This window comes from Fusarium verticillioides, chromosome 1, assembly GCF_000149555.1.
Source record: "Fusarium verticillioides 7600 chromosome 1, whole genome shotgun sequence".
Classification (NCBI taxonomy): Eukaryota; Fungi; Ascomycota; class Sordariomycetes; order Hypocreales; family Nectriaceae; genus Fusarium; species Fusarium verticillioides.
This window is the reverse complement of record NC_031675.1, coordinates 149,234-169,824: the sequence shown is the minus strand read 5'-3', so window position 1 is coordinate 169,824 and position 20,591 is coordinate 149,234. Positions and strand designations below refer to the sequence as shown.

At 48.3% G+C, this 20,591-nt stretch overlaps 9 protein-coding genes across 12 annotated transcripts; 5 read left to right on the top strand and 4 right to left on the bottom strand.

The window, feature by feature from the left end:
- Positions 1–1,485: 1,485 nt before the first annotated feature.
- On the top strand, positions 1,486–3,760 carry FVEG_09897 (hypothetical protein; the record flags this gene model as incomplete). Its single annotated transcript, XM_018898973.1, has 2 exons — positions 1,486–1,844; positions 1,900–3,760. Exons 1-2 carry the CDS (start codon positions 1,537–1,539, stop codon positions 3,758–3,760), a joined length of 2,169 nt encoding a protein of 722 aa, XP_018756953.1. The 5' UTR covers positions 1,486–1,536.
- A 312-nt stretch (positions 3,761–4,072) lies between these two features.
- FVEG_09898 (hypothetical protein) lies at positions 4,073–6,018 on the top strand. Its single transcript, XM_018898974.1, has 9 exons — positions 4,073–4,369; positions 4,417–4,559; positions 4,606–4,647; positions 4,703–4,769; positions 4,822–4,849; positions 4,899–4,911; positions 4,965–5,054; positions 5,104–5,446; positions 5,500–6,018. Exons 1-9 carry the CDS (start codon positions 4,190–4,192, stop codon positions 5,731–5,733), a joined length of 1,140 nt encoding a protein of 379 aa, XP_018756954.1. The 5' UTR covers positions 4,073–4,189; the 3' UTR covers positions 5,734–6,018.
- Positions 6,019–6,719: 701 nt separating this feature from the next.
- FVEG_09899 (acetyl-coenzyme A synthetase) lies at positions 6,720–9,466 on the top strand. 2 transcript variants are annotated; one of them, XM_018898976.1, is made up of 7 exons: positions 6,786–6,860; positions 6,964–7,090; positions 7,141–7,164; positions 7,216–7,242; positions 7,292–8,451; positions 8,500–8,760; positions 8,813–9,466. In XM_018898976.1, exons 2-7 carry the CDS (start codon positions 7,036–7,038, stop codon positions 9,275–9,277), a joined length of 1,992 nt encoding a protein of 663 aa, XP_018756956.1. In that variant the 5' UTR covers positions 6,786–6,860; positions 6,964–7,035; the 3' UTR covers positions 9,278–9,466. The 2 variants fall into 2 exon arrangements, with proteins under 2 accessions (XP_018756955.1, XP_018756956.1); XM_018898975.1 differs by having other exon boundaries at positions 6,720–7,090.
- Positions 9,385–11,537, bottom strand: FVEG_09900 (hypothetical protein; the record flags this gene model as incomplete). The annotated part of the gene is made up of 6 exons (XM_018898977.1): positions 9,385–10,340; positions 10,417–10,641; positions 10,689–10,893; positions 10,937–10,967; positions 11,018–11,311; positions 11,362–11,537. The coding sequence occupies 6 exons, from the start codon at positions 11,535–11,537 to the stop codon at positions 9,385–9,387; spliced, it is 1,887 nt and encodes a 628-aa protein (XP_018756957.1).
- A 496-nt stretch (positions 11,538–12,033) lies between these two features.
- On the top strand, positions 12,034–15,133 carry FVEG_16688 (hypothetical protein; the record flags this gene model as incomplete). The annotated part of the gene is made up of 2 exons (XM_018905929.1): positions 12,034–14,606; positions 14,653–15,133. The coding sequence occupies 2 exons, from the start codon at positions 12,034–12,036 to the stop codon at positions 15,131–15,133; spliced, it is 3,054 nt and encodes a 1,017-aa protein (XP_018756958.1).
- Positions 15,134–15,270: 137 nt separating this feature from the next.
- On the bottom strand, positions 15,271–16,429 carry FVEG_09903 (hypothetical protein; the record flags this gene model as incomplete). Its single annotated transcript, XM_018898978.1, has 3 exons — positions 15,271–15,857; positions 15,921–16,173; positions 16,223–16,429. 3 exons carry the CDS (start codon positions 16,427–16,429, stop codon positions 15,271–15,273), a joined length of 1,047 nt encoding a protein of 348 aa, XP_018756959.1.
- Positions 16,430–16,978: 549 nt separating this feature from the next.
- FVEG_09904 (beta-lactamase) lies at positions 16,979–18,339 on the bottom strand (the record flags this gene model as incomplete). Its single annotated transcript, XM_018898979.1, has 4 exons — positions 16,979–17,271; positions 17,330–17,407; positions 17,460–17,882; positions 17,934–18,339. The coding sequence occupies 4 exons, from the start codon at positions 18,337–18,339 to the stop codon at positions 16,979–16,981; spliced, it is 1,200 nt and encodes a 399-aa protein (XP_018756960.1).
- Positions 18,340–18,841: 502 nt separating this feature from the next.
- Positions 18,842–19,255, top strand: FVEG_09905 (hypothetical protein; the record flags this gene model as incomplete). Its single annotated transcript, XM_018898980.1, has 1 exon — positions 18,842–19,255. One exon carries the CDS (start codon positions 18,842–18,844, stop codon positions 19,253–19,255), a length of 414 nt encoding a protein of 137 aa, XP_018756961.1.
- A 26-nt stretch (positions 19,256–19,281) lies between these two features.
- Positions 19,282–20,395, bottom strand: FVEG_09906 (acetyltransferase). 3 transcript variants are annotated; one of them, XM_018898982.1, is made up of 4 exons: positions 20,349–20,375; positions 20,125–20,295; positions 19,830–20,066; positions 19,303–19,781 (listed from the first exon to the last, which is right to left on the bottom strand). In XM_018898982.1, the coding sequence occupies exons 2-4, from the start codon at positions 20,223–20,225 to the stop codon at positions 19,421–19,423; spliced, it is 699 nt and encodes a 232-aa protein (XP_018756963.1). In that variant the 5' UTR covers positions 20,226–20,295; positions 20,349–20,375; the 3' UTR covers positions 19,303–19,420. The 3 variants fall into 3 exon arrangements, with proteins under 3 accessions (XP_018756962.1, XP_018756963.1, XP_018756964.1); XM_018898983.1 differs by having other exon boundaries at positions 19,329–19,781; positions 20,125–20,263; positions 20,315–20,375; XM_018898981.1 differs by having other exon boundaries at positions 19,282–19,781; positions 20,125–20,395.
- Between the last annotated feature and the right edge of the window lie 196 nt (positions 20,396–20,591).

Genomic DNA, 20,591 nt, shown 5'->3' with positions numbered 1-20,591 from the left:
CACCTTGGGCTTATAGGATATCTAGGCTTAACAAGATGCAGGGTGTTTTTTCTAGAATCTTTAGCTATGGCCTTAATGTGGGATACCTCAGTCTAAATCTCCCTTATCTATATGCTTAAAGGAGCCTAGCATTTTCTGCAGAAACTCAAAAAGGGAATCTGCAAGCTACACAGGAGGTAAATAGTTAGCTTTTTAAACAATAGACTTGAAATTTCAGCGCAGCCTCTTTGACCAAAGAGGAAGCGTGTGGGTCGCTGTAAAGGTCTGGATTGTAAATGTGTCGTGCGCTATTGGGGTCGTTTATTATTAGCGTGGCTCGGTCCTCACCTTGTACGGGCGGGTAGTTTAATACCCCCATCAAGAGATCAGTATTATTAGCTTGTAAAAGGCAGTTACAACTTAGAGAGATAGATAATCCGCAGGCGACTATAAGCCATGTTCTAGCTTCGAATCACAAACTTCAGCTGCTGGGGATTTTAGGAGTTGGAATCTCTGCCAGGACAAGCGGTGAAGGGTATCCTAGATCTGCAGCGGTGACTGGACAGATTATGAGCTTATCGTATGTGATCCCGCTGAGCCGCAGTTCAGCATGCATTGTAATTATGGAGCGCGTCACGCTATTGAAAGTTGTGCACTGCATTTAAGCACGCTATTGTCAATAATTTAAGGTGCGCGTTCCACTGATGGTTCTGTATTTGTAATATGGTCGGACTTGGTTGATGGGATATACGCTTCTTTGCAAGGACTGAGATGTGAGACACGTAAAAGGGTATGAATTCTTTCTATGGTATTTTCAACCTTTCCAGTTGGCTGTAGTAGCACTATTGTAAAGAAGAGCTGTTAAATTTCCTGCGGACATTCAGATACAGCGTATTAATTCAGATTAGGGTCTTCCTGGCGGTCCCTGCCTCCTGACACCCTGTTGATTACGATTTCAGCGATTTGATAATCGACTTTTGGTCCCATTCTGAACCAATCGGATCCCCCTATTACCCTCAGGGTGTCAGGAAGCAGGAGACACTTTTCAGCTCCCATGTTCACTCAGAGGCTGAGACATCAGAAGCTTCTAGTCAGCATCTGGACGTATCCGTGCGAAAACGGTCAACCCCGGCGATTATCCACGTATTGTTCAGATTCTAGAACCGTGCAGCTAATCAACATGGCACGACGGCTGCTTCTAAGTCGGTTTATATGGAGTCCGAATCCGAAAGAGGAAGCTATTCCGGCTCTTCAGCTTTCAGCTTCAAGCCAAGGTCTATCCTGAGAGTGTTTCTGTCCATCTTGGCATGAAATCAAACGAGTCTCAGCATACAGAAATGGTAAGTAACTTGAGAAAGTCTGCGTACATTGCCGTAAACAGAATTGGTACGCAGGAGCTGCAGTTGGCAGCTCTCTGTTACCTGATACGTATCTGTATAATTCAGTTATAAAGACCAGCAAAACTCCGGTCATTTGGCATTCAGTCCCTTCTATCACCAAACCTCTCAGAGCCCACTTTGCACAAGGTTTACTCTTTTCGTCTTTAGCCTCCTCACAATGACAACCACCGTCGTTCTGCCTAGTCTTCCGCCAACTATACCCGCTGCGCCTAAGCCAGGTGACATTCTCAAGCATCCCTCGCTCGATGAGAAGAAGAAGGAGGCTAGCGTCAGTATCAAAGATGCGCCATTCTCCGATATCGACCCTGGTGTTTTCAACAGCGAGCTCGTGAAGCTCAAGATTTATGCTAAGCCCCAGAAGGATCTCTTGGCAAAACCAGAAATTGGCAAAGGCAACATCGTGAAGGGTACCTACATTGGAACTCAAGCTGCGGTGACTCACGCATACGGCCGGATTGAGCGAAGGTAAGACCCGCCGTTTCACAGCAACTGATGCCTAGATGCTTACTCATGTCCTCAGCTACGAGTCGTATTTTGATGTCCTGCAAGTTGAGCCTACTCTACCTCGCTATGTAGACCTCAGCCAAAAGAAAGAGCTGTTCCAGTGGTCGGCCTACCCGACAGAAGATGGCAAGCCTGCTCAATACCCTCCCCATCTGCAAACGATTCCCAAAGACGAGCAAGTGAAGAAAATCTTCAACGCCCTCGGCCTTGCTGAGACTGGTTTGATACTCAAGCAGATCATCCCAGATACCTTTTTTGGCAAGACAGCCCTTTGGATTACTGGCCTTGGGACCGGAAACATCTCGGGCGCTCCGACTGCAGGTAATACGATTGACGCATTTGTCAAATACAACGCAGAACACCGAAAATCAGGAACCGATATTGAACAAGGACACAACATCGGCCTTTTGCCTGATTGGTTCAGCGATCGCCGTTTCGCTGATCAGTCTTTCACCGGCACCAACCCCACTACCATCGAAAAGGTCCCCAAGGATCTCCTCGCGGAGTTCATCGAGACCGCAAAGCGTGATGGGTGGGATTACTGGGCCAAGACTCTTCCCACGATTGACTCTGCTTCGCTTTTCGTGCAAGACACACGTTACTTCCGAAAGGCCTTCGGCGCAAAACCAGGTGATGAATTGAAGCACAAGGAACCTTCTTCGGACGAAAACTGGGCCTGTTCAGCAGTGACTCTCTATCAACTCCGCGACGACGGCAAGTTGCACCCAATTGCCATTGTGTGTGACTACAAGGCTAGCATGAAGGACTCGGTCACCATCTTCAACCAGCGCAAGGATCCCTCTGACTCGTCTGTGAAGGAGAAGGACGACTACCCGTGGCGATATGCAAAGACATGTGCCCAGGTCTCAGACTGGATCCGTCACGAGGTTGGCGTGCACCTGACACGAGCTCACATGATCGAAGAGGCCCTGATCGTCGCAACCCATCGTACTATTCCTATGGAGCACACGGTCTTCAAGATTCTTCAGCCTCACTGGTACAAGACTCTATCTCTCAATGCTGCTGCAAGAGACACTCTTGTTCCACAAGTAATCAAGGACCTCGTTGGCGTCAGCCCAGATGCCCTGTACTCATACGTCAAGTACGAGTTCGAGAACTTTGATTTTGTCAACAATTACGTCCCCAACGATTTGTCTAAGCGTGGATTTCCCAATACTACCGAGGGCCTTGCCGACAAGAAATACAAGAACTACGCGTACGCCAAGAACATGGTTTCCATGTGGAATGCCATTCGCTCATATGTCATGAAGATGCTCTTGATGTACTATGATCAGAAGACTGCCGACAAAATGGTTCAAGAGGACCCATACGTCAAGGAGTGGTGCAAGGAAATCCAGACAAGCGGCTGGATCAAGACCTTCCCAACCATCACGACTCTTGATCAGCTCTGTGATGCTTTGACTATGTCAATCCATATCGCTGCTCCATTCCACAGCGCTGTCAACTACTTACAGAGCTTCTACCAATCCTTCGTCCTCGCCAAACCTTCCACTCTATGCAAACCGCTGCCCACATCTCTGGCCGACCTCAAGAACTACACCGAGAATAATCTTCTAGACGCCCTGCCAGCTGATCGTCAAAGGGAATGGCTACTCTCTGTTCAGATCCCCTGGCTGTTGAGCTTCAAGGTACCCAGCGATCGCAGTCTGATCAATTTTGCACAGTCGCAGTGGCGGGCACACAAGTCTGGAGAAAGCGATGTGGACAAGAGCATTAGCAAGTACAGTGAGGCGTTCTATCTCGACTTGAAGAAACTTGAGGTTGAGTTCCTGATCACGAGTAAGGGGATGGATGAAGGCGCTATTCCCTACATGGTCTTGGATCCTGGCAACACTGCCGTGTCTATCTTGATCTAGTTAGCTGGTTACGTATTGTATCTGTGTTGTTGCTGTTGAAGCAGGCCTTCTTTAATTTGGAGTGGAGTGAACCTTGGCTAGAAATCGAGTGAATAGCTAGACATCTATCAAGTAGTTACTGTCTGATTTAAATTAACGTAGTATTGATTGAAATTCCCCTGTGCCTACTGGAGAACATGCCAGCACTGTTTAGTATCCCTGTTGTCGGGGAAATCTATGTATTTATCTATCGCTTATCCTACATGAAGACATGTCATAATGCAAATTGGCGGTATTTGGTCCATGGCGGGGTGGAGATGACAAGGATCTCATCGTCAGATCAGCGCGTTGTAACGTTGCTGAGTTGTCAGTTCCGCTGCTTCGGTCGTCTCCCCATCTGGATTCAACTTTCCGAATTGCCTCATAATCGTCTCAATATATACGCGCAATATGGCAGAGACGTCAAAGGAATCGACCTCGCCGAAGGCAGCCGCTGCTTCATCGCCTCCAGCTGAGGCAACCCCTGCACCTGCAGAGGAGACTTCTACTGAACCACCCACTGCAGAGAACCACGCCGAACCTGCTGAAGATTTCCATAACCCTGATCATTGGGCCAACTTGAACGAGGGCGTATGTGGAATCACGTTCTCTTGGCCACGGCTATTGACATTTGGCAGGATGAGCCAGGAGAGGATGACGCTGATTCAGCGGTCGGAGATGATGCTGCTAGCTCAACTGAGTCAATTTCTTCGAGCATCCTTCATTACCGCACGATTCACGGGAGGACGTATCACTCTGAGCGGGGAAATGCCGAGTATTGGTAAGAAGCGCTCTCAAGGCTGAGCGCTAGAGTTGACGTATGCCAGGACGCCGAACGATGAGCATCATAATGAGTCCATGGATATCAAGTGAGTCAGATATTTTCATAGGTAATTTCTCGAGTCATAAGCTAACTGGCAATAGTCACCACCTCCTGTGTCTGTCGCTAGAGGGAAAACTCCATCTAGCTCCTCTCAAGGATGACATTCAGGTTTGTGAACTACCCTTGATTATTTACAACAAGTTGTTCACAGGGATTTTAGAGAGTCCTAGATATCGGGACCGGGACTGGTAGGTTATGAAGACCCTTTGCAGGCCATCAGCTAACTGAGAGGAACAGGTATTTGGGCTATGTGAGATGTTTTTGGCATATGTAGGCCTTTATTCGTGACTGACCTTGGTACAGCGATTTCGCAGATGAGTATCCCAATGCCGAAGTCGTCGGAACGGACATCTCTCCCATCCAACCTGACTGGGTCCCACCCAATCTCAAGTTGTAAGTAGCCTCTGAGGGCCGGGTATGCGAGACTTTCTGACGAGAGCAGCGAAATCGAAGACTGTACCCAAGAGTGGACCTACAACCCCAACTCTTTCGATTACGTCCATATGCGCTATATGTATGGAAGTATAAGCGACTGGTCCGCCCTGTTCAAAGAGGCATTCCGCGTCTGCAAGCCCGGCGGGTGGGTTGAGAGCTATGAAGCCTCCCCTCGAATGGAAAGCGACGATGGCACTGTAACTGAAACCTGTGCTATCAACGAATGGGGCAAGTTCTTTATCGAAGGCGGCAAAAAGCTAAATCGCACTTTTGAGATCATTGATAAGGATTTGCAGCAGAAGGGGATGGAGGAAGCAGGTTTTGTTGACGTCAAAGTTTGGGATTTCAAGGTATGCTCAATTAATTCTTTCTTCGTATTAGTGACTGACTTGGATCAACTCAGGCACCTATTGGAGGCTGGCCCCAGGACCCTCGGCTCAAGCAAATTGGACAGTTTGCTCAGGCTGCGCTTGAGCAGGACTACGAGGGTTATGTTCTGTATATGGCTAATATGGTTCTTGGCTGGACTAAGGAGGAAGTCTCTGTGTACTGCGCTCAATTGCGACGCGAGATTCGATCTGGAAAGTTTCATCCTTTCTATCGTCAGAGGGTTGTCTACGCAAGGAAGCCCGAATAGATATGAAGTCGCAGATTGGGAGACTTTCCATTTTGACCAAAGAATTGCGGAATTAATTGAGAGCTCGGCAGCCGTGTGTTCGCATTGCTTCTGGGGTATTCAGACCTGTCGTGAGAGTTTGACTGGCGTTGCCACAGGCTTCATGATTCTTCCCTCATGCCAATGAAAAATGTCGGAATTAAATCACATCATGATGCAACCGACGGCTTTGACATGTGCACACTCTAATGCAATTCACAAGCTTTCTGAAATATATTAACCTCGGGATCTGTGACAGTCTTGGCTTGCGTGTCGTGTCCTTGTAACTGAAGCAACCGATGTTCGTGGCCAGATCAAGTCGCGAGCTTGATCATATGACTCGGCGTTGTCAACTGCTTCGGCCAACCCTATAGCACTTCCTTTTTTTATTACAGTGGATCCGACATTTTTGTCGTGTTGGGGGAACCTCAACAAAACGAAAAAGCACGAGCCTCTGAATCACGAGAGAAATGAGATACCCTAGACACGACTGTCACATGGAATATTCAGGCTCAATGCAACACACAGCCATCACAAGTTCTTATCGTCTTGGCAGGGTCCAAATACGTGTCCCTCACTCGCTCCACGTGGTGATGTTGCCTCGTAAGGTAGTAGAGGCGAAGAACTGCCAGACCAGACTGGCGGTGCATGACATGACAAGGAATCACTCGTCTTGGGGATTACGACGGCAAAGAAAAGACCACTATTTCCAATTACGGTAATAAGTGGAATGATCGCCAAGATTACGCCCCCCCAGGTACAGGCCCGATACCGCCGGTCAGACACTTTTTATAGAAGGCGGTGACAGAATCTTACGGCAGAATTGGTCTAATGTTATTCCCTTTTTCAGGTGTTGAGTGCCGAAGAGCGGCGGTCTAGTGATGGAGAGCAGGTGATGGAGGTGACTTAAGCTTAAGTTTATCATCAGATGTAGTAATCGTGAGATTCCATACTTGGCCGAGTCTTGAAGCCACTGAGTCAGTGATGAACCGCGGCTTGGATCGGCGATATTGAACCTCTGAAGCCACTGAATCGAATCAATCAATCACAAGGCAAGGATTATCACTGCGTCATATCGCCATAATTATCACCGACAAGGGTAGGGTACGGTACGTGCGTGGATCCTGCTGACCTAATACCTCTCCGCTCACCTCACCCCTTTTCCCCTTTCAGTCACCTCGACTTTTTCAACGATATTGATAAAATTCCAAGCTTCGCACTACGCGCTCCCACCAACACCCTCAACTCGTTGCATAAAAAAAACTCACGTCATACGATTACATCATGCGTCAACCCATATCGACACAACCAGTCACCAATGGTGATGGAGAGGAATGGTGTACGTATATTCTACTGCTAATGGTTGAGATTGTACTAAGATTGAGTTAGATCTTCCCGACAAAATGCTCGCACGTGCGTTAACCCACGCTGTAAAGTAGCTGCGTACTAACAACAGTTCTTCAGGGCATCCCAGCAAGCCTCACATTGGCAGTGAGTTGTATCTCAATCTGGAAATATTCATCGTGCTTACAATGTTTAGGCTTGGAGGAGTACCAGCAGATGCACCAGCTCTCCATTAGTGAGCCTGAAGCTTTCTGGGGAAACCTAGCTCGTGAACTTCTTACATGGGATCACGACTTTCACACCGTCAAGAGCGGCTCGCTAGTCGAGGGTAATCCAGCTTGGTTCCTCGGCGGAAAGCTGAATGCTTCGTTTAACTGCGTTGACCGCCATGCGCTCAAGGATCCCAACAGGGTCGCCATCATCCACGAAACTGACGATGGAAATGGTGGTCGCTCTATCACATATGGCGAGCTGCTTAAGCAAGTCAGCAAGGTCTCCTGGGCACTCAAGGATCTCGGTGTGCGAAAGGGCGACACGGTCGCTATCTACATGCCCATGATTCCTGAAGCTCTCGTCGCCATCCTTGCTTGCACCCGTATCGGCGCTGTTCACTCCGTTGTCTTTGCTGGTTTCTCAGCTGGTTCTTTGCGAGATCGCGTCGTCAACGCCAAGAGCAAGGTCGTCATCACTGCTGATGAGAGTCAGCGCGGCGGTCGAACGATCGGTATCAAGAAGATTGTTGATGAAGCGCTGAGACCGCTTGAGGGTGTTCAGACCCTTGTTTTCAAGAGAACTGGTGCCAAGGTTGCGTGGACTGAGGGACGGGATCATTGGTGGCATGAACAGACTGCCAAGTGGCCTAGCTACATCCCTCCTGAGGCCATGGACGCTGAAGATCCTTTGTTTTTGCTGTATACCTCTGGATCAACGGGTAAGCCAAAGGGTATTTTGCATACCACTGGTGGTTTTCTGGTTGGAGCTGCTGCGACGGGGAAGTATGTTTTTGACATTCACGAGAACGATCGATACTTCTGCGCTGGCGACGTTGGCTGGATCACGGGCCATACCTACGTTGTCTACGCTCCGCTCCTTCTGGGTGTCTCTACAGTTGTGTTTGAGGGAACACCGACATTCCCTGATGCCTCTCGTTTCTGGAATATCATTGCGAATCATCAGATCACCCACTTTTATGTCGCTCCTACGGCTCTTCGCTTGTTGAAGAGGGCTGGATCTGACCCTGTCAACCATGACACCAGCAGTTTGCGTGTTCTCGGTTCAGTTGGTGAGCCTATCGCCCCTGAGATTTGGAAGTGGTACTACGATGTCATTGGGAAGGGTGAATGCCATATCGTTGATGTAAGTTGATCCTAGAAGGCCACCGATGGAGGAAGCTTACCTGGATAGACATACTGGCAAACTGAGACTGGCTCTCACGCCGTAACCCCTCTCGCTGGAGTTACACCCACTAAGCCTGGATCCGCTTGCCTGCCATTCTTCGGCATCGACACAGTCTTGATCGATCCTGTTTCTGGCGCTGAGATCCACGGTAACGGAGTCGAAGGCGTTCTTGCTTTCAAGACTTCATGGCCTAGCATGGCTCGAACTGTCTACGGTGACCATCAACGATTCGAGGAGACATATCTCAAGGTCTACCCCGGATACTACGTGAGGATTCTACCAAGCTGAATTAGCTGAGCAGTTGCTAACGTTCTTGTAGTTCACTGGCGATGGAGCCGCCCGTGACCAAGACGGCTTCTACTGGATCCGCGGCCGCGTCGACGACGTAATCAACGTCAGCGGCCACCGCCTCTCAACCGCCGAAATCGAAGCTGCAATGGTCGAGCACGCCGCGGTCGCTGAATCCGCCGTCGTAGGCGTCTCCGACGAAGTAACAGGTCAATCTGTCATCGCCTTCGTCTGCCTAAAAGAAGCATTCCGCACCTCCGAGGAGGAAGTCCACGCCGAGCTGAGACTGCAGGTCCGCAACAATATTGGTCCCTTTGCGGCGCCCAAGAAGATCTTTATGGTGGTTGATCTGCCCAAGACTCGGTCGGGTAAGATCATGCGTCGTGTTTTGAGAAAGGTGGTTATGGGTGAGCAGGATCAGCTGGGGGATATCACTACGCTTTCGGATCCTTCTGTTGTGGAGAAGATTATTGGTGTTGTGCATAAGAGTGGTTAATGGGTGGTGATAAAATGATGGAAGGGACTGTGGTTAAAATGTTTCTTGGATGGGTCATGATTAGAGTATTTCTCTCAACCCACTGTCTTTATAACTCTTATAATAATTCAAGATAATTGGCTTGCAATTATCCAATCAGCTATATCATCTGTCTCAATATCCTCGTTCAAGTCAAGAGTATTCCCAGAGAAGTACCTGCCCACGTCCAAAGCATGATCGTAACAAGTGACTAGTAGTTTAAACACTGGATACCGGCCCTGATGTGCAAGCTGCACAAGTTTCTTCACCCCCATCTCAGTTTCTTCCCCAAGCCTGGAAGTCTCATAGACCGAGATCTCATCGATAATGCAGAGTACAACACCACCCTGCGGTATTTGATCCACAACGCGTTTGAACACTGTGCAGAGGGTATGAAGCTCCAAGAGTTCCAGCTTTCGCCACTTGGAGTCAGAGATGAAGGAAAGATCAACCGCTAGACCTTTTTCCGTCATTTGACAGATCAGCTGGCCTATGATGCTTGCCATCATGCCACCTGCTGACGCAAAACGGTCATTGGGGTGGGAAGATTGATGTTCAGAACAGAAATACTTGAGAATGAAAACAGGAGCAGACTCAGTGAGACCCGTGTTTGAGATCCGTACCAGCTCTGCCATAACAACACTGAAAGGAGATACACCCTCTTTGGCAGAAAGGTCTCCGCGACCGTTGACAAGCAGACGCGTTGAGGTCTGAGTTTCCGTCATAAAGGTTTGGAATCTGTCGTGGCGGAGCATAGCCGCTACTCTCGCCCTTTCGTTCTCGCTTACTTGGTAGTTAAACGAAAGGATAGAAGCAATGTCTCGGGTCAAGGCTTCTGGGTTGTAATTGAGACACTGGAGAAGTTGTTGCTTTGTATGCTCCATATCTGCTTTAGATAGGATTGACTGTTGTGAAGGGCTTTGTAGAATGGTAGGAGTTGTGCTTCGACTAATTTCTTGGTCTTGCCAGGATATACGATCCGCGTTTAGGAGGTCGTAGCTAGAGACTTTAAGTCCGCTGGGGTCGCTATCCGGAGCAGAATTTCCTGAACTCAGGTTGATTTAGCACACATTCAAAGACAGCCAAGGCTGTCGTGAAGCGTTGCTCATGGGTAGACGTACCTGAATCAGCCCCCTGGAACCTAGGATTCGTCAATAAAAACTGCATCAGTCGGTGAAAGACCATCTGCGTCTGTTCAGTCTTCTCATAGACCTTCATGACCATACGTGCTTGACACTGCGACGCCTCGTCATTCACAGCCTGAGCACACGCCTTGATGGCCTCAACACTCTGGAACAGCTGCTCCTTGTATGAACCCTGCTGCATAAGACTGCCAATGAACTTCTCTACAGACTGTCAGTGACAGAAAGCCGTGATTGTTGTGATGACCTACTTGGCTTGCCATCAAGGAAGAACTGCATGACCTGGTGGAGCAGGGTCAGGATGGCTCGGAAAAGCTCGATTGTGCGCTGTTCAAGGAACTGATCGCGCAATTGTCTGTACATGTCGACGTATCGCTTTGCATGCTCCATGATCATTGGTATCTCTGATATTGCTTCATAGACGCTCTCCTCGACCTTGGTGTACCTCCCGGCAGCCTATCTAATGTTAGCCAGATCTCAGACGAGAGTATTAACTTACACCAATGATGATCTTGAACGCTCCGCAGATACTGAATAGATTGTTAGTAATCTTTAGGATGCTATATCCTCCGGGATGTACCTTGACCCATAATCGCCCGCGGGCAGAAGCCCCAACCACCTTTCAAGAGCTTCCGAGTGCCGCCCAACTTTATCGACAAAGACCATGATTTTACTTTGCTTGTTCGGTCTGCTCTTCCATAGTTGAGCTGTTTTCTCTACTTCTCCCATAACCACTTTCCAATTGCACTGGCGTAGGTCGACCTTGGTATTGTACTTCTGACCTGTTTTATCTTGATCGAGCTTCTTCTGGACTTGCTCCATCGCTGCGAAGAGAGATTCTATCTCCTCCTGTATTCCCTTCCACTTGGTTGCACTGCCATTGGTGACGTTAGCAGAGTTTAACGTCAGTATGTGATGTCTTACCTCTCCTCCTGCTCCTGACGAGCCTCGTCCAAAGATACAAAGCCATTTGCACGTTCACTGAACACAGGCAGCGGCTGGCCTGGTAGAGCAATATTGTTTTCGATGTATCTGGCGGTTTCGTTTGGTGGATGTCGATCGCGGGCGCTTAAAAACAATTCTCTCTGGAGGTCTTGCATCGTGCTTGGTGTTCCAGATTAAAGCGAGGAATACAAGAAAGGATGACGAGTCAATTACGACCTAGAATATAAGGCTGCTGCGTTGGACTTGATTGTCAGAAGCTAGAAGTGGTAATCACTGCGAGAGCCTGATCGGGACCCCGGCAGCTGACTGCATGACTGCCTATCTGTGAACCAATAAGTCGCGCTCTGGAAGCGCCCAACAATCTTGGCTGCCTAGGATTCATGCTGTACGGATTGAAAATGATGTTTGTGTATTGATTGTGGCTGGCTGACGTTTTGAACTGAGGGTTGGCTGTGATGTACGAGCTGAATGCCTGATTAGGCATGTTCTGCGAAATGTGACCTACAACCGGAATTAATCTGTTTAAATATCTCTCTATCTTGACCCCGCACTCAAATCGCGACTGATTTCAAGCTTGTATTGATTAACTCGCCAATATCCCCTACTCATTCCATAGCAACAGAGGGCTTAGCTCCCATATTTGATATCGCCATGCCACCAGAAGTTGCTCAAGCAATCCAGACGAGCACTCTCCCCCGCCCAGATCCAGTTTTGAAAGGGAAGGAAACTATGGATGCCCTGACTACACAACACAGACAACTGGATCATACGGAGCAAGAAAAGGCAGAAAAGGGATCTGAAGCCGACGACCCCCTCCAGGAAGCCTTAATTCGCCTGGCCGAGATAAATGAGCTGTTTACTACAGAAAAGATTCAGGAGAATAGTAACGATGTTGAGACTGCCGCTGAAAGGTCCATGTATAGCGGTCTCTGCAAGGAATTACTTGACAGAAATCGTCGGCTGGGACAGCTCACCATGCGATCGCAGCAAGCAGCCATGCACCACAACTTTACAACTCTGAGGATCGAGGAGCTTGAGAAAGAGGTTAAGGATTTGAAAAACAGAGTTTACGAGCTGGGAGACGACCATGACTTTAAGAAACCGAAGGACAAACTTCCTATCCATCTGCACGAGCTGAAGAGATCCAATCCCTATGAATTTGCACTCAACAACGACATCATCCTTCTTCCGACATCTCGGCAACCAGCTTTAGAGGTCAAATTGGCAGAAGCAGTAGTAACTAAACTGACCAAGGATGAGAATGCTTCACACAATTTGGGTAATGACTGTGACATCACCCCCGAAGCCCTGATTGAGTTTAATCCGGAGAGGCTCAGAATAAGATCTCGTCCGCTCATGTCCCACCTTGAGAAGTTGACAGCGACCTCAGTGCTTTCTCGAGTGGGAGAACACGATCTGGACGGGAATAAGGTCTACAGTGGCATGGTGTTCCTACGGCCGTTCAAATTTTTCATCAAACACGAAGCAGCGATTAAGAAAAGCGTGGCTGATATCGAGGCCAAAGTCAAAAAGGAAGAGAAGGAAGACTCCAAAAGAAGTTCGGTGAAGAAGACGACTGGCAAAAAAGAGTTCGATCTAAACCAGCGACAGTTCGACGCCAAGGATCTCCTGGAGGATCTCAAATTGTTGGTTATGTTTCTCGACACAGATCTCCGACCAACCTTCGATCTTAGACAACAAATCAGAGATGGTACGGCTGTTGAGATCGAGTACGCTGACCTGAGACATTTGTTTGAGAGAGGAGATCTTGTTGTTGCTAAAGGAAATCCGGCTTATGCCAGGATTGTTGTGAATGTGGCTGGTGGGCGAGAACCTTTGATCTCCAGGGCTAATAAGGCGGAAGAACAACATTCGACTCCAGTGAATGGCTTTGTTGTCGATTGTATTAGCTTGGGATCTAATGGATCGTCCTTTGTCCCGAAAATTGAACGATTCTCCATCAGAAAGTTCCATGGTCTACAGCCCATCTCGTCATTGCTCCTTTATCCCCTCAAGTTCGACCCAGATGCAGACACTCTTCGGGATAGGTTCCTAGAAGGCGGCAGGAACTTTTCACAAGTCGCAAGCAGCCCTTTCTGCCACAAGAGAGCTGCAGGAAGAACAGTTGACGAACCGTCGATAAACCTGGACGCCGAAGTCGTTGTCGATATGACGCTTGCAATGAACACGAGGTCTGAATGGCGGCTTGATTCTAGTATTACACGGGATGACTTTACAAAAAATGATATAAGAGAAGTACTTGAACGGTCTTGGTGTAAGCATACCTCTGAGTACACCTATTCATGCTGTGGAAGCGATATTATATTCAACGACTTGCAACTGGACGATTTAGATGCCCAAGAGTTCCACAAGAAGAAGGGTTATATGCTTCAACCTATTACATTGGAAGATCTCACAGAGGAGCATCTCATGATCATGAGACCATTTGTTCATGCGTTTGTTCTACGCTCCAGGCAATGGGTTACGATAAGGTCTGAAGACCTGCAAGAAGTCATCTTCCGAAACAGCTTCGATGATCTGGTTTTACCGGATAACCACAAAACAACAGTCCAAGCATTAGTTACCACCCATGAGAAGGGGAGGTCGCCACTATCGTCTAGTCCTGAAAAGCCAAGCATCGGATCTGTGTTAGATCTCGTGCAGGGAAAGGGTAGTGGACTTGTCATTTTGCTACATGGACCACCCGGTGTTGGAAAGACGTCGACAGCCGAATGCGTCGCTGACGATACAAAACGGCCTCTGTTTCCTATTACCTGCGGCGACATTGGCGAAACTGCTGCTGATGTCGAGCATAACCTGCAAAGCCACTTTCAATTGGCTCACAAATGGGGTTGTGTCTTACTTCTCGATGAAGCCGACATATTCCTCGCCAAACGCACCCGCAGCGACTTGCGACATAATGCCGTTACAAGCGTATTCCTTCGAAGTTTGGAGTATTATGCTGGTATTCTCTTTTTGACAACAAATCGCGTCGGTGTTATCGATCCAGCATTCAGGTCCAGGATTCAAATGTCTTTGTTTTACCCCCAGTTGAGCCTCGACATTACGTGCAAGTTGTACGAGAAGTTTATTAGAAGAGCCAAGACAGAGCAGATGAAGCAGGGGTACTATGCTTTCAAAATTAAGGAGAAAGAGATTCTCAAGTTCGGGAAGAAGCATTTTCGGACTTTGGAGAAAAATGGCTACGAGACGTGGAATGGGCGGTAAGTACTTCATTCATATCTTGTATTCATCTGCTAACTGTCACAGCCAAATCCGGAACGCATTCCAAACAGCCATCGCCCTAGCCGAGCATCAAAGCATGACCCAATCCTCAGGAGATCCTCAGCCGACACTAGGCAAAGAGCAGTTTGAAGTAGTGGCGCGAGGATTCATGCAGTTTGACGAATATCTCAGCAAAACACTCGGAGCTACAGATGCGGATCTGGCAAAGCGAGAGGGATGGCGCCACGACGGGTACATGATGGGAGCAGGCACCCCAGCCGTCCCTGTGGTTCCGATGGCTATGCCTCAACCAGCTCGTCACGTTCAGAAGCAAGCGGCTGCCATGAAATACGATAGTGATGATGATAGCGACTCTGAGACTGACACTGATGAGGAATCTGATATAGATGCCAAAGAGGCTAGGGCGGGGAAGAGTGGATCTGCAGAAAAAGGGGATTTTGAAAAGGAAAGAGATGAGTTTAATGAGTATATGAAGTGGAAAAGGAAAAGGTCAGAGCACAAGTAATACGTGGCTTGTAACACTCAAATAGAAGATGATGCCATTTATTCAGTAAAACTTACACTCGTAACCTCAACGCTGGGCCTACAACTTGCTTGTGCGAGATCTCGGACAGCACTGAAGGAACAGTCTTTTTATTAGGTCTATATGAGACTCTTACTATCTAGCCAATGTAGCCATGGACTCACGATAAAATCCAAACCCTCCCTCAACCAAGGCTCATCAATGGTAGCTTTAAAGTCAAAACCATGGTCCCCAGGCCTGACCGCCAAATGGATCTGAGTACTTTGGTCCAACCGCTGCAGGCAATCAACTAGCTTCCGGGTGCCATCAACAGGCACTGCTGTATCCCCCTCGCCGTGAAGTAGAAACAATGGCGGAAACAAAGACTTTTCATAATTCGAAGGACTCAAGGCCATCCTCTTGATTCGCTCAAGGATGAACAAGTCAGAGTCCTCACCGAGAAGTTCCAGATACCGCCCATTGTGCACAACTGCCATTGCCGAATCAAGTCTCACGGGTGGATCTGCCTCGGTAATTGCAGGCTTGACAACGGTGGCCGAAAGGAACTTGTTGACATCTTCGATAGGATAGTTTGGTACACCAACAATTGATTTGGCGTAGGACTCGGTGAAGTGAGCCGCTTTCATGTCGACCATTGGATAAAGAGCTATAATCGCCTTGGGTCTCACAAAGCCTGACAGCACAGACTGTAAAGCCAGATATCCGCCTGCAGCCAGATGATTCAGTCAGTGAATGGTGTATGACTTGGGATTAGATGATTCGAACTTACCGGCACTTTCGCCAACGAGAAGCGTTCTGATGAGGTCTAATTGAAGCTTTTGTTGACCAATTGCTGCGAGATGACGCGAAGGACCCCCGCAGTGCACCCAATTCCAGAAGTTGCCCATGTCATGAATAATATCCCGACCCTTGACCTCAGGAAGAAGCCTGTAGTTGGGACTAATGATGACGGCATCTTGCTCTTCTGCAAAGTCGAGAACCCATTTGGAGAACCAAGCAGGAAACAAACTGGAACCGGTGATCTGATAAAAAATCAGCTTAATGTTTAATGCTAAAACATCATTTGCATACCAGAAAGCCGCCGTGGATTCTGACGATGACTGGCGGGTTCTGACTTTTGAGGCGACGAGGGATTAAGATATCGACACCGATCTGAATGCCTGCAGACTCATAGTATGTTCGAGTGATGGTGAAGGGGTCGAATATGTCGCTTTTGACACTGTGCAGGACATCGATGAGGGCGTTGAACTGAGCGTCACGCTCTGACTGAGAGGTCATAATGCCACTGTGTCAGGTTATTTCAATTTACAATTCACTGCCAGTTAATCCGCCGTAGCTATGAAGTATGAGAAGAGAGCGGAAGCAGCAAAAGGCGCTTGTCCTAACCTCCAAGTGCTTTTTGAGGTAATAGCCAAGTACCAGGTGAGGTTAGGCTGAGAGACGGCGGCACTAACCGCAACCCCGCTTCGTCACTTTTTACCTGATTGGGTATGGACGACATTCACAGCAACGAGACGATGAGATGAGACTCAAAAGGTCACTTAATGGGCTTATGAGGGACCGGGGGATATCTTCGATGTAACGGAGGCATGCGAACGGACATCGAACGGGATATAGCTCACGAGGCAGGAAAAGGCTGGTAGATTGAGACAAGATAATGTATTTATGATAAGCTATTGTATATACAGAGCTTAAGAGTAATATGAAGATGGAGTGTCTGATTGTGTCTAGCCTTGCAACGCCTTGTATATCTCAGTCTCCACCCGTTCCGAGCACTCCAACACCAAAGCATCTTAAACCCAAAGTCAGCAAAGTATCCTTTCCACTTTATTTAACCGACTCACCACCATACGGAAGAATTTGGCTGGCAATAATACCGCCGATATTGTTCTTGCGATCAGCGAACCAGAAGAGATTAGCCAAGCCTTCCCACGACGCTGAACCAGCCGCACGACCCGTTGACTCTGGGAAGTGATTGATAGAGAATGATAAACCCCAGCCCTCGGTGTGATCATCTGGCATTGGCGTTAAGGGAGTTGGGTTTGCTAGCTCTGGTTTGGCAACGGGGACGCTGACGTTGCTGAAGCGTGGTTTATCGGGAATTTGATCGGTGAACATGTCTAGAAATGGATGTCAGTACAAGCTGGATTAAGGATCTAGCATGAGGGATAAACTTACCATCGACGGTCTCAGATTTAAGTAGCCGAACTCCTGATTTTGCATCCAATCCGTCGTTCAGAAGAAGTGAAATAATTCCTGTTAAACAATGAGTAACAAAAGAAGACGGATCGGTCGCGCCTGCACTTACTTCCAAACTCTGCTGGTCTTCCAAAGCATCCATGACCCCCAGCACACGGAACCTTTTCTCCATCCCGAGCAAGTAGTGGACGTCGATAAAAGTGATCTGTAGTACTCAACTTGCCACTTGGGCTTCTGCGATGCATATACGCCAAGTTCAACTTATCTTCCGCCGATGGATGGAAAGTGACATGGTCCATGCCCAGTGGTCTGAATATGTGATCTTTGAAGACTTCCTCCAGTGACTTGTTGTACGTGCGTTCGATTATCACGCCAACCCAGTCCATCGAGACGCCATACTGAAACGTCTCACCAGGCTGATTCACCAGAGGTCGATTGGCTGTGTCAATTGCTTCCCCGGAAAAGTCATCAAAGCCAATGGGGCGACTGAACTCTGCAAGCTTCTCATCCTCAAAAGCATAGCCGAAACCAGCTAGTCACTCGTCAGTGCTCAGGTTCCGTTATCGAAAGATTGAGTTCATACCCGTGTGAGTGAGAAGCATTCGAAGAGTAATTCTCCTGACTTTCTCAACGAGGTCAAGTTTGCCGTTCTCGTTCCGAGTTAACACCTTGACGTCCCGTAATTCAGGGCAGATGGCTTCGATTTGATCTGCATCATCTAAGCGCAACTTCCCTTGCTCGACGAGTTGCATGCACGTGACTGATGTCGCCAGTTTTGTGAAAGATGCCATGAAGAAGATAGTCTTTTCTGACATGGGGCTTTCAGAAATGACTCCCCTTAGGCCGGAGCAATGCTGAAAGATTGGCTCGCCATCATTTCTGAACGCGGAGTAGACGAGGCCCGGGATCTTGCTCTCTATGCCCCCAGTTGTGTACTCATCGATGATATCTCGAAGCTTGGATTGAGTATCCTGTGATAGTACAGACATGTTTGAGGGTGTATGAATCCGGAATTGTCTGGATCGGGTGCTCTTCCGGGTTTGGGATTGCTGGCGTTTGGCCGGGAGCGCTCGATTCTCTACAGAGTATAAGAACAGCTTCGCTGACCTGGCCTTCGTACTGATTAAGGAAGATCCCAGAGTAGTAGTCGTACGCCTTTACTAGTTCTGTAGATGCTTTTAGCGGAGGACGATTTGACTCCAGGTAGGCGGGGATCAAGCACAAGAATGGAGTTGAGGCTATTACCCAATTAGGAATAAAGTTAGACTACACACGCGATAAGCTACAGAGACTAAACACCATTTACGTACCAAGTCAATAGACCGTGTAAGTATGACTAGAGATAAAACAGGGACCTAGCTAGCAATTGATAAGGAACAACAATTTTCTACCGTGTAATTCCAGCCGTCACAAATTCAGTGTGCAGTAATCAACTCCAAGGGTCAATCATCAACAACAAAGAGCAATAAAAACTGCTAGTTCATTACCAACATGCCTTCAGTGCGTTATCAGTTCCTCCCCGGCCCAGTAGGAGAAATGCTCCGCTCCGCATCCCTCGCAACAACCGCCACGATCCCACTATCAGGCTCTCTCGTCATAACGACAGGCCATGTCGGGGTAGACATAAAAACAGGTCAACTCGTCACCAGCTCTATAGAAGCCGAGTTCAACGCCGTGTTTGACTGTCTTGATGCAGCACTCAAGAATGCGGGTGTTGCCAGCGGCCTCGCCTCAGCTCATAAGCTGGTGGCTTACTTTACCCGCGCTGAGGATGAGACAACACTCCTGAGTATCTTTCGGGAACGGTATCCGGGACATACTCCGACTTTGACCTCGGTTGTCGTGGCTGGGCTTGTTAATCCGGGGATGCATGTTGAAGTACAAGCGGAGGCAATCGCCATCTAGAAGGGGTTATAGAGATATTATGATGGATCAACAGATGAAGAATGGAAGGCGATACATGGACTAGTTACAAAGAGTATACAATTATGTCAATAGATGCCCAAACCGACAATGACAAGTTCCACGCAACGAAAACTTCTATTTTCGGTACTAAATATGAAGTGTTATCTACTCTCGATCGGGCATGTTTCGGAAAGGGTTGTTAGGATCCGCCAACTCCTCCTCCACGCTCTGTATCGTCTTGACCACCTTAGCAGGGGCGCCTAGGGCGATCGAGTAGGGGGGCAGACTCTTAGTAACCACTGCCCCGGCGCCAACAGTACAGCCTCGGCCAATAGTTACACCAGGGAGGATAACCACATTGCCACCGATCCAGCAGTCGTCTTCAATACGGATGGGATGTCCAAACTCGACGAACTTGATCCTGGATAGAACACTCGTCTCGTGGCCTGCTGTGTAGATATGTACGTTGGGACCCATCTGGACGCGGTCGCCGATGATGACGAGACTGGTATCTAGGATGGTCAAGCTGAGAGACATTAGCCACTGTTCCACATACCCAGAGTTGTGTACTCACCCAAAGTTCATGAAGCAGTTCTCGCCGATGGAGACATTGCTTCCGTAGTCAGGCATGAAGGGCGTCTCAATGTACGTCCCCTTGCCGACCTTTCCGAGCATCTCCGAAAGCATCTGAGCTCGCTTGTCGTCGATCTCCTCGCGAGTGCCAGCGCTGGGATCAATGTTGTTGTACTTGTACGCCAGACCGCGCGCTCTGTGGCGGCCATCCAAGAGTTCAGGGTGCAGGGGGTTGTAGCTAGCCCCGCGGTCAGAAATCATGCACTGGCGTAGTATCAGACCCAAAGTGCACTTACAGCATACCAGAGATCATCTTCTCGTACTCTTCGCACCATGGTGTACCCTTGAGGCCTTTGGCGATTTCGATGATCTCATTATCTTTCTGTTGCTTGGCCATGATGAGTAGTATAGGGTTTGAGTAGCTTTGATAAAAGACTGATAGCTGGTAAGTGAGAGCGATACGAATCCTTTAGAATTAAGTTATACTGTCTGATTGTTGAGGTAGATACGGATCTGGTACCTGTTCAAGTTGGAGAAACACGTCTCATCTTTTAAGCGTGGAGAAGGTGAGGGCTTATTACCAGAAACGGAATTAAGACACGACCCACGAAAAAAACAAGTCTACCCCACACAGTGTCAACTCGTCACGAAAGGTAAAGCTTATCTGCAAAGGTCGATCTTGAGGTGATTGATGTCGAGATAACTCAACTCTACGGGCTCCATGATTTCCCCCGCGTTCTGGGGGTCTAATCTTGATTAACGG

Excerpts from the sequence above, each read along its gene's own strand:
- FVEG_09906 (XM_018898981.1), bottom strand. The coding sequence starts at position 20,225 with ATGGCCAAGCAACAGAAAGATAATGAGATCATCGAAATCGCCAAAGGC. Across the intron at positions 20,067-20,124 it reads AAGATGATCTCTGGTATGCT|CTACAACCCCCTGCACCCTG; the intron begins GTAAGTGCACTT and ends CCGCGGGGCTAG. Across the intron at positions 19,782-19,829 it reads AACTGCTTCATGAACTTTGG|CTTGACCATCCTAGATACCA; the intron begins GTGAGTACACAA and ends AATGTCTCTCAG.
- FVEG_09898 (XM_018898974.1), top strand. The coding sequence starts at position 4,190 with ATGGCAGAGACGTCAAAGGAATCGACCTCGCCGAAGGCAGCCGCTGCT. Across the intron at positions 4,770-4,821 it reads CTCTCAAGGATGACATTCAG|AGAGTCCTAGATATCGGGAC; the intron begins GTTTGTGAACTA and ends CAGGGATTTTAG. Across the intron at positions 5,447-5,499 it reads TCAAAGTTTGGGATTTCAAG|GCACCTATTGGAGGCTGGCC; the intron begins GTATGCTCAATT and ends GGATCAACTCAG.
- FVEG_09899 (XM_018898975.1), top strand. The coding sequence starts at position 7,036 with ATGCGTCAACCCATATCGACACAACCAGTCACCAATGGTGATGGAGAG. Across the intron at positions 7,165-7,215 it reads TCCCGACAAAATGCTCGCAC|GGCATCCCAGCAAGCCTCAC; the intron begins GTGCGTTAACCC and ends ACAGTTCTTCAG. Across the intron at positions 8,452-8,499 it reads GTGAATGCCATATCGTTGAT|ACATACTGGCAAACTGAGAC; the intron begins GTAAGTTGATCC and ends TTACCTGGATAG.